This window comes from Pleurodeles waltl, chromosome 11, assembly GCF_031143425.1.
Source record: "Pleurodeles waltl isolate 20211129_DDA chromosome 11, aPleWal1.hap1.20221129, whole genome shotgun sequence".
Taxonomy (NCBI): Eukaryota; Metazoa; Chordata; class Amphibia; order Caudata; family Salamandridae; genus Pleurodeles; species Pleurodeles waltl.
In genome coordinates this window covers 944,801,879-944,812,206 of record NC_090450.1, presented here as the reverse complement: position 1 = coordinate 944,812,206, position 10,328 = coordinate 944,801,879, and the positions used below count along the sequence as shown (strand labels likewise).

Genomic DNA, 10,328 nt, shown 5'->3' with positions numbered 1-10,328 from the left:
CAACTAAGAAAGCCATGGGAGAAAAGTTTAAAATGGCTTTGATCCCAACTGGGTCTCTTGAACGAGGGTCTGCTTATGTATGTGTGTTTGCCTGCTGGTATGTGTGTGTCTTTGTGTGAGAGAAAAGCGAATGAAAGAGAGAGAATCGGGGAACTTTAAGGAGGACTGTGTGGAATGCTTTGGGTGTGCGTGTCTGCTTGTTTATTTCTGTGTGTGCACGTTCAAGAATATATAGTATTGTGCAAAATGACAGAAAATATGTATGCCAGTAAAATAAATAGCGTTTTGTTTCCCTTACATTTCGTTTAACGAGTTAACTTGTTTTGTTTATTCAAACACATTTCTCAAGGGCCTTGGCATGTGCTGCAACTGGTATATAAGTCAAAGTATCCCATGTCTTGCTCTTAGCCCCGCCCCTAGCCCCACCCACCACACTACTAGTATATGTTAATGAGTACCTGCACTTATTTTTTCCCATTTAAAGCACTGACCAGTATCCATCCTCTGGTGATTTTTCCCTCTGAGCCTCACATGCCCCTAACAATTGTCCTCCCTTAACAACCTCCACACATATTTACACCACATCCTACACACCCTCCCTGGGTGCCCCCGGCCTGTCCTGACGTTGTTTAGACAAACGCGAACTTTATTTCCGGTTTGCGAGACAGCGCTCACTACTACGCACGTGCTCTTGTGATGATCCCGTGACCTGCGTAAGATAGCGTCGTTGCTAAGGGAGCATTGTCTCGCGGAACTAGTCGCTAGCAACTGCCGAAATAGGGTCCAGGCAACACCGGACAGTGCAGCCCAGAGGCTCTGGACCGCGGAGCGGAGGTCTCCGCACGCACGTGCCTCTGTAATGATCACGTGATGTGCGTGGGACGGCGTCGTTGCTAAGGTTTCATTGTCTGACGGAGCTAGTCGCTAGCAACTGTGGAACTAGGGTCCAGGCAACTTGTGTCAGTGCAGCGCAGGGGCTCTGGACCTGGGAGCAGAGCTAGGATAGAGTGCGGAAGGCCAGGACTCGGGAGCATACTTTGGGCCGGGAAGAACAGGAGAAGAGGGAGAAGTGGCTCAGGGTCCGGGGTCTCAGAAGTAGGGAGCGAACGGAGAGCAGAAGCCAGGGCCTGTACGGTGCCGAGCTCTAGGACTCCATGAGCACTGGGTTCCAGGACGAAGGAATCACGAAGTCACAAAATTGAGGGGCCACAAGACTGAGGGAGCTCAGAGTCCTAAATCTAAGGGGGCACGGAGTCCGAGGATTAAGGAGCCACGGAGTCCAAGCGCTAAAGTTTCCCAGAGCCGGAGGGGCAAGGGTGGAGAGAGCCTCACGATTAAGAGGGTGCAGAGCTCAGAGACTAAGGAAGTACGGAGTCCAGAGTCTAGGGAGGACCAGAGACGGAGGACGAAGGGAGTTCAGGCGCCTAGGAGGACACAGAGTCAAAATCCTAAGAGGACACAGAAGCCAAGCACCAAGGGGCTACCAAGTCCCAAGTCTAAGGGGGCTTCAATTCCCAGGACCTTAGGGACACCGACTTTCAGAACTAAGGGGATACAACGTCCCATATCTAAGGAAGCACAGGGCCCGAGAACTAAAGTGGAAAAGAGGCCCCCAACTAAGAGGGTTCAGAGTCCAAAAACTAAGACGATCCAGATTCCTGCAACTAAGGGGGGGCCACAGTCGAGGGACACAGGCAGACCATAGTCTCCAGATTTCAGGAGCAGAGATTTACGACATTAAGGGAACACCGAGTCCCAAGTCTAAGGTGTTACAGCATCCCACGGCTGAGAGGGCAAAGAGTCTTGGGACTAAGGTGAAGAGAGCCCAGGAGACAAATGGGAGAGCCGCAGGAATAGGAAAGGGACCTACGAAAGGGAGTGCAGAAGCATACGGTCAAGAGCAAAGGCCCTGGGGTGGTGCACATAGATAACAAATTAGGGACTAGAGGGACGAGATCTAGGAATAAACGCAGCAGAGGCCATTGCTCAAGGAGTACCCAACGCTGGGAAGAGGATCAGACTGATATTAATACCTTTATTTTCATTAAACCTTAAGGAGTGCTCTACGTTTCATGGTCGCCTTTGCATACTTCAGGCAGTTAGTGATCAGCCCCATTCTTCCTTTGCACCAGTCTTTTTGGCTCCTCCTGGTCTTGTTCCTTTGCTTCACTAACACTAATCTAGAATGGCTCACGTCATTATTTCTGAAAACTTGCCACCAAACATTGACCCTACCAAAGCCCCAATTGCATTTGGAGAGCGGGCTCTGCCGAAATTGAACGAGGAGCTTCAGAATGCTAACTTGCTGACAAGGCAAAGAGCTCTCATGGCACTGTGTGACCTTGTGCACGACCCAGAAATTGCATACCAAGCCATCAGCTTAGGTAAGTCCAGTGTGCTACTTCCCAAAGGAAAGTGGGCAAGCGGGTGGCATTATCACATAGGGTTCTTGGTGCAAATATAGTCTGTGCTGAAATTATTTAGCATCTTTGGAAATTAGAGAATTTTGTGAGGTTAAGGTAGACTGTAGTCACCCTAAAAAATCTAACAGCTCTGATAACTCATTTTAACGTTCAAGAATTAAGACTCGGGCGACTAAGCGATTTATATTTATGAACTATAGGCAATAGAGCATCGTATGATGTAAGACCATAGAATGACCTAGGCGAGTCTGACGATGTATTTGCCTCCTATCACATCAGACCTTACAGACATCTCATGGCATTAAATCATCGTAGGATGCTGGAGTATCTACTACAAATCGGACTCTGGTGACATTAGTGTGTTCCATGAGCCCTAGCTAATCTTCATGGTTGACAGTAGACCATCTAGTGACACTAGACTCCCCACCACATGACTACCCCTCGGATTCCCTCACTACCACCCAGCAAATGTGCCCCTCATCTCTCCATAGCCCCTCTCTTACATACATTAATTCAGCGTGCATAAAGGTTGGCTTTACTAATCCACTCAGATATCCACATAATATATAGTTCTGCTCTTTGCAGCAGGCATGTTAACCCTCTGTGCTACTTTATGGCGAGTCAAAGCTGCCGCTAGACAAAACTACCATCTCTCTCTCTCTAGCAGGAACATTAATCACAAGAGGTATCTTGACATTTTAATTGATTCCTGAAAGCTGGACGCGCAAGGAACTTTTCAGCAGGTGCTTTTAAATTGCAAGTTTCATAAGTTATTGCTAAACACAGTGCCCCCCGGAGGTCAGCGCCCCCCAATGCATGTCAGCACCCTGTGCGACCGCACCGCCCTAAAGCCAGCCCTGAATTCTGGCTACCTCTTGACTTATGTTGTCTGGTGGGTGTCCTTAACATAGTTGTTAGCCTGGGTCTGTTGATACCCTTTGACATGGCTTTGAGGCTTATTGTAGAGATTTGTATTATGCTCATGGGATGTGTTGTGTCGCAGTACTCCTTGGTATGGTTGTGTGGTTGTACATTGTGACATCGTCATTTCATTGAGGTTGAGCTGCTGATGCAGGTGTGTTTGTGCTGGAACTTCTCAGCATGGCTAAGTACTCTTTTTGGCGCATTTGGTCTACTGACATGGCTGTGGAGTTTCTTGTGGTACAGCTTCTTGGCCCGGCTGTAGGGCTATTTGTGGCTTTGGTACTTGTATGGAATTGCAACCCACTTGGAAGGCTTTGCAGCACCTTGACCTGGCTGTGGGCACTTTGGTTTGTAGCACCCTAGCTTGGTTGTGGGGCTTTTGGGGTAAAGTTTCTCAGTGTGGCTTCTTGAAGTGAAGCCAGGTGGTGTGGCTTTTGCTCCCTGTGGTGGGGCTAAGGGGACTGTTAGTGGTGGAGCTGTTTGATGTGGATGCAGGGCTTCTTGATGAAGAGCCTTTTGGTATGGCAAAGGGCTTTTGTTACATAGCTTCCACACATGGCTGTGGAGGTCCTTGTGGTGGAGTTCCTTGCAATGTCTGTGTGGTCCCCTGTGGTTGGTCTCTTTGGCATAACTGTGCTGCTCTTGTGGTGGTGGTTCTCAATATGACTATGGGGCTCATTGTAGTACAACTGCTTATTATCATTGTTGGGCTCCAGTGAATAAGTCCCTTCACGTGGCTTTATGACTCCTTTTGCTGTGGCGCCTCTGTGGGGAAACTCTTACACATGATTTTGTGGTGGGCATTACAGAGATGATGCTATTTGTGGCTGGGCTCCTCTGCATGTCTTTGCTGGTACTTCTGATGGTGACATCCGGTATGGCCATGAAGTGGAACTTTAAAGCAGATATTTGCAACATTGTGTTTTTGCCTCTTCATGGATGCTTATCGGTGTTGTGGCTATTGTGCATAGCAGCCCAAGCAATAAATAATGACTGATCTTAATTTTTAAGGGCTTAATGGACAGACGTGCAAAGATACAAGTCACAAAAAGTAATCACAGATAGCACACCAAGGTTTTGCAGCCTGCCTCTGAAACTGCTATGTGACCTGTACACCTTGTGGGTGATGCATTTGGCCTTGGAGATAATACAGGTTTCGAGGGGCAAATGGCTAGTTCTTTCATTGTTAGGGTGATGTGACTTGTTTCTATGCGAGCTTTGCATCCTAGCCAGTGGGTTTGATGTTTCATTGTGTAACGTTTTTTGGGCTTTGAACTCAAATGATTAGTTGTTACTTTTCTTCATATGTATGTGGAGTACTGCCACCAATTTTCTATGCTGAGTTGGAGTTGTCTGCCTAATTCTGCTCGACATGCATTGTTGCGGTCATTCCTGTGGATCTTCGGAACTTATTTACAGACTTGAAATAAAATGTAGATTTATATAGCATGGCTTATCACCTGGGAGGGTCTCAAGGTGCTGTCCATGAGCACAGGAAGATTAAGTGATTTGCTCAGAATCACAGGACTTTGCGCCAACGCCAAGACTCAAACCCAGATCTCCAGCTCCCGAGGCGGTCACTCTGACCGCTGCGCTACATCCTCTTCTGACTTGCAAGTGCTTATCTTTGTGTAGGCTCAGGTGTATGCAAGGCCAAGGACTTTATTATTGTAAAGGCCAAATGGGTTGATTAAAATACATATCCAGGGTTTTGTTGATTGGTTTAGTCTGTAGTTTTGTCTTTATGGTATGTTGGACCTGGTCCTTTTTGCAGGGTCATTCCCAAACTTCTTGCCTCCTTCCTCCTATTTTCCCTGACCCGTTTTTGTTGGCTTTAGAACTCTGAGCACTTTACCACTGCTAGCCAGTGCGAAAGTACATATGCTCTCTGTGTAAATTGTATTGTTGATTGGTTTATCCATGCTTTGCATATTTGATTTACTGGTAAGTCCCTAGTAAAGTGCACTAGAGGTGCCCAGGGCCTGTAAATCAAATGCTACTACTGGGCCTGCAGCACTGGTTGTGCCACCCACATTAGTAGCACTGTAATCATGTCTCAGACCTGCCACTGCAGTGTCTGTGTGTGCGGTTTTAAACTATAAATTCGACTTGGCAAGTGTCCCCACTTGCCAGGCCTAACCCTTCCCTTTTTCTACATATAAGACACCCCTAAGGTAGGCCCTAGGTAGCCCCATGGGCAGGGTGCAGTGTATGGTTAAGGTAGGACTTATACTAATGTGTTTTATATGTCCTGACAGTGAAATACTGCCAAATTCGGTTTTCACTGTTTCAAGGCCTATCTCTCTCATAGGTTAACCTGGGGGCTGCCTTTAAAGATGATTAAAGCATAGATTCCCTTTGGGAGCAGATAGACATGTGGAGTTTGGGACCTCTGAACTCACAATTTAAAAATACATCTTTTAGTAAAGTTGGTTTTGAGATTGTATGTTTGAAAATGCCACTTTTAGAAAGTGGGCATTTTGTTGCTTAAACCATTTTTGTGACTCTGCCTGTTTGTGGATTCCCTTTCTGGGTTAGTTTGACAGTTGGGCTGTTTGTACCTCTCTCCAGACAGTGCCACACAGAGGGGGCTGGGGTGTAGCCTGCATATCCCGATGAGCCACCTGTGCTAGGAGGGGAGGAGTGGTCACTCTCACCTGAAAGGGCTGTGCCTGCCCTCACACAATGCAGTCTCCAACCCCCTGGCGTGTGTCTGAGGCCTTGCCTGGGCAAGGCAGGATTTCACAAACAAGTGAGACTTTCCTTTGAAGTAAGCCTACTTCAAAGGCCAAAATTGTATATAAGAGCACCCAAAACCACAGACTTGAGACACTTCTTGGGGTAGACACTCTACCTCACAGACACTTCTGGACAAGAAACCTGCTGGTGAAGAATCCCTCAACCAGACCTGCCAAGAGGAACTGCCTGGCTGCCCAAAGGACTCACTGGAACTGTTTTTCTGAGAAGGACTGCTGCCTTGCTGTTGCCCTGCTGCCTTGCTGCTCTCTGGCTGTGCTGAGAAGTGCTCTCCAAGGGCTTGGATAGAGCTTGCCTCCTGCTCTCTGAAGTCTCAGGACCAAAAAGACTTCACTCTCGCAACTGTACTCCTTGTGCAGCGAAAATTAGACACACAGCCTGCTAAAAACGACACACAGCCTGCCCCGCGGTGAGAAATTCACTGCGCGCCGAACCGGAATGACACAGCCCAACTTCGCAATGAGAAGATCGACGCATCGCCTGCGTAGCGACCAGAACGTCGACGCACAGCCCACCGGATCGATGCACGGCCAACCTGGGACGACACAGCCTGACTTCCAGAGAGAAATCGACACAGCGCCTGCCGTGCGGGAGAAATTTCCACGCAACACCCACTGGATCGATGCAGTGCTTGTGACTTCTCTCAGCAAGCCCAGGATTCCACGCACCGTCCCCGGGGTGCCAGAAAACCCCGCAACCCGAAGAGAAACCAAGTCTGCGCGCCGGAAATCGACGCAAAGTCTTCCCCTGCATGGAAAATAACGACACAAGTCGGTGTGCGAAGGGGCGAAACAGACGCACACCTCTCTGTTTTCCATGCATCGCCTCCTATGCGGTCCCTTGCGGAGATTTTGAATGCAAACCAGGTACTTTGTGCTTGCAAGAGACCTTTATTGTTTTTAAGAGACATTTATCTGTTTTTCAAAGACTTAAGACACTTTATATCACTTTTACAGTGATATCCCAACATTTACTTATTGCTTTTTAATTGTTTTGACCTGCATCTTATCAGATAAATATTATATATTTTTCTAAACACTGTGTGGTGTATTTTTGTGGTGCTATTGGTGTTATTGTATGATTTATTGCACACATGCTTTACACATTGCCTTCTAAGTTAAGCCTGACTGCTCAGTGCCAAGCTACCAGAGGGTGGGCACAGGTTAATTTGGATTGTGTGTGACTTACCCTGACTAGAGTGAGGGCCCTTGTTTGGACAGGGGGTAACCTGACTGTCAACCAAAGACCCCATATCTAACAGTATACATAACTTTCATGGGTGGCATTTCATTGTTTGGGTTAATTTTTCAGTGGAGTTGAATAGTGTTTCTAGATAGCTCATTGGGTGTGTGTTTGATGCCTTTGTCATGTATCTTGGTTTTTATTTTGTGCTTGTTATGGAAGACCTTGATTTTGCCTTTATCCTGTTAGTTTTTAGGCTGCATAGGTTGTAGTAGGGATGTATTTTATGAAAGCTCTGCCTTGTTCTTTTGGGTGGTAGGAGGATCACACACCTGCATATGAAAGAAGGTTCATCTTCATATTGTCTAAAAGTAATCCAGGTGCTGGTGATCCCACTGGGATGACTGTTGTGTTATTTGTTACCTCTAAAGCCATAAGGTTTTTATGACACTAAATACAGATAAAAGGAGGGGAGCAGATCACACTCGTTCATGCAAAGCATGAAGTATTTCTCACTCTGAGTTTGAATAATCTATTTGCTAGGGATGAGGAATTTAGTTGGTAGTTTTTATATTGTACTGAGGTAATTATTAGCCTGTTGGAGAAATATGCTTGATATTTTAATTCATATGTGGCTAAGCTGCTTATTATTGGTGTTAAGCCATCGATTAGCTCTCATTTCCACCACGTTTTTGTGCCTCCTTATCAGCTTGTGAATGAACTCCAGTTCTTTGTATACGATTTTGCATCCCATCCTGTTGTTATGGCAGAAGTATGCTTTGTTTCACAGAGAATTATGGTATTTGGTTATCAGCCTTCCTGTGCTACCCTGTTTTATGGATTTTGCCTCCAAACATGGGCAGGCAGCTCTTATATGTTGAGTTACTTGTCGTAGAGGATGACATCCCATTCTAATTATAATTATTCCATTATAATTTTGTTCTAGAGCGCTGTGATTCATGGGTTTAGGGAGCGTTTTCACTTATTAAAAACATGAACGCAACCTATTGCATTAGTTGGACAACTTCAGCTTTTTGCCCCAGAAGTGATGTATTTTATAGTCTTTTTTCTGGGGTCCGTTGAATACTTTGTCTGTTCCCCGTTACCCTTGCCTTGGTGGGTTGGTGGTGTGATCGTGGTGCCTAGGTAAAGCTGCTGGTTCCTCAGAGTATGCCACTACATCTCATGTTTCCTCTCTGCAATTCCTTAATTTTGTCTTTCTTGTTTCTCTGTAACTTATTTCGGGTTTTCTTTCTTTTCCTCCCTGTTTATCATCTTTCTTTAGTTATTTTTATATTCATGTGATTATATTGTATGTGTGCTTGTGGCTTTTCTGCTGACCATTGCTTGTGTTGCCTTAATAGTTGGGCCATTTGGTTGCCATGTCTTAGGCAAACCATATTTTCTATGGGTAAAAATCCCTCACTTTGTTCATTGTAAAGGAAGCACTTTAAATGTTACAACTTTGATTTTGTTCGGATGGCTTCAGATGTGCCACACTTTTGTCACAAATTCAGAGTTTTAGCACTCTTGTTCAGTATATCTGATAGAGACTTCTAGCTGCAGATTCCTTACCTTTGATTTTCCCAGGCATCAGGCTGGATCCAGAAACTTTTGCTGAGCAATACCCTTTCTGCGTTCTGTCGTGTGGCTCCATTCGGCTGTGTGTGACATTATGGGCGTTGTTAGCGCCGGATGTTACGTCGCTGCCACCTATATAGGCTCCACCCAGGTGTGCGGGTGCCAGTTCTTTTCTTTCAACACCAGTTAGCACAGATCCAGAGAAAGCTCCCCTCTGTCGCTTTTTGGCAGGTCTTTTTTTTTAACATTTTGTCAAGATTTTTTGGGTGTGCATCGAGAATATCTTTGAAGAAGGCTGGGTTCAAACCATGTGGCACCTGTCAACGCACCATGTCAGTCACTGACTCCCATGTCAATCTGCTTCCACCTCAGCGGAGTCTCATGGATCCGTACCTTGATCCAGACCGGTGTCGTTCGTAACCATGCAACCTTCCCCGACACTGCTCCTGACGCCTGTGCTCCCGGCTCCCACCTGCAGCGCCAGCCCCATTCTTATCCCCGATGAGCCTGAACGCCGACAGTGCCCACAGGTGCCAGATCATTCCCTAATCCTTATTATCCATAGTCAGGCATGGGGTAATAGTGGGAGGGGTTGTTGGACCCTCTAGAACACCAGCTGGAACAATCCATGGACTGGTATGAGGATCTAGGAGAGGCCAGTGGTCTGAAAACCTTGCCAGACAGTGGATTACTCGCTCCCCCTACTATGACTACGGAGGATGGAGCATCCTATGTAATGGTGGTGCGTAGGCGAGTGGAGGTCCTCAAACTGCCCTCAGCGGCGGTCAAGACGAACATCTTGACAGAAGTGTTTCAGCCTGGGGCTTCCACATCTGAACCCGTTTTGCCCTTTAATGATGCATTTACAAACGTCCTGCTGGGAACTCGGTCCAAGCCAAGCACAGGGGCTCCTGTTGCTCGGACGATTAGCCGCTGCCATCGACCCGCTGTGGGTGACCCCGGCTTTCTCACCCAACACCCCGCCCCAGAGAGCTTGGTTGTCTAAGCTTCTATGTCCCATGGCGCATTCCCCTCTGCTCCCCCAGTTAGGGAGTCCAAGAGGCTGGACCACCTTAGGAAGGAGTTGTTTTCTTCCACCAGCCTGGCACTAAGGTCAGTGAACACCTCATGCTAATTAGGCCGTTTCTCCTGAAGGGAAGTACCCTCTTTTTGGCATGGTCGCTGCCACTTTTTGCCTGCTTTCAGTATGTTTAGACTGTTTTCACTGGTGCCCTGCTACCAGGACCCCAGTGATTGTGCTCTCGCCCTCTAAATTTGGTTGCTTAGGATGTTGCATGCCCCACAAGTGGCATATTGGTGCCCCCTTATAAGTCCCTAGTATATGGTACTTGGGTACCCAGGCCATTGGGGCACCAGGGAATCCCCATGGGCTGTAGCATGTATTGTGCCATCCATGGGAGCCCATGCAAAATGTGTCTGCAGGCCTGCCATTGCAGCCTG

At 47.1% G+C, this 10,328-nt stretch overlaps 1 protein-coding gene across 1 annotated transcript in view; it reads left to right on the top strand.

Moving 5' to 3' along the window:
- The first annotated feature begins 641 nt into the window (after nucleotides 1-641).
- Nucleotides 642-10,328, top strand: part of RSPH14 (radial spoke head 14 homolog) — a 398,766-nt gene continuing 389,079 nt past the window's right edge. The window contains exon 1 of the mRNA XM_069215110.1: nucleotides 642-2,384. Within this exon, the coding sequence (XP_069071211.1) occupies nucleotides 2,186-2,384 (199 nt within the window). The 5' untranslated portion in view covers nucleotides 642-2,185. The remainder of the gene's footprint in view (nucleotides 2,385-10,328) is intronic.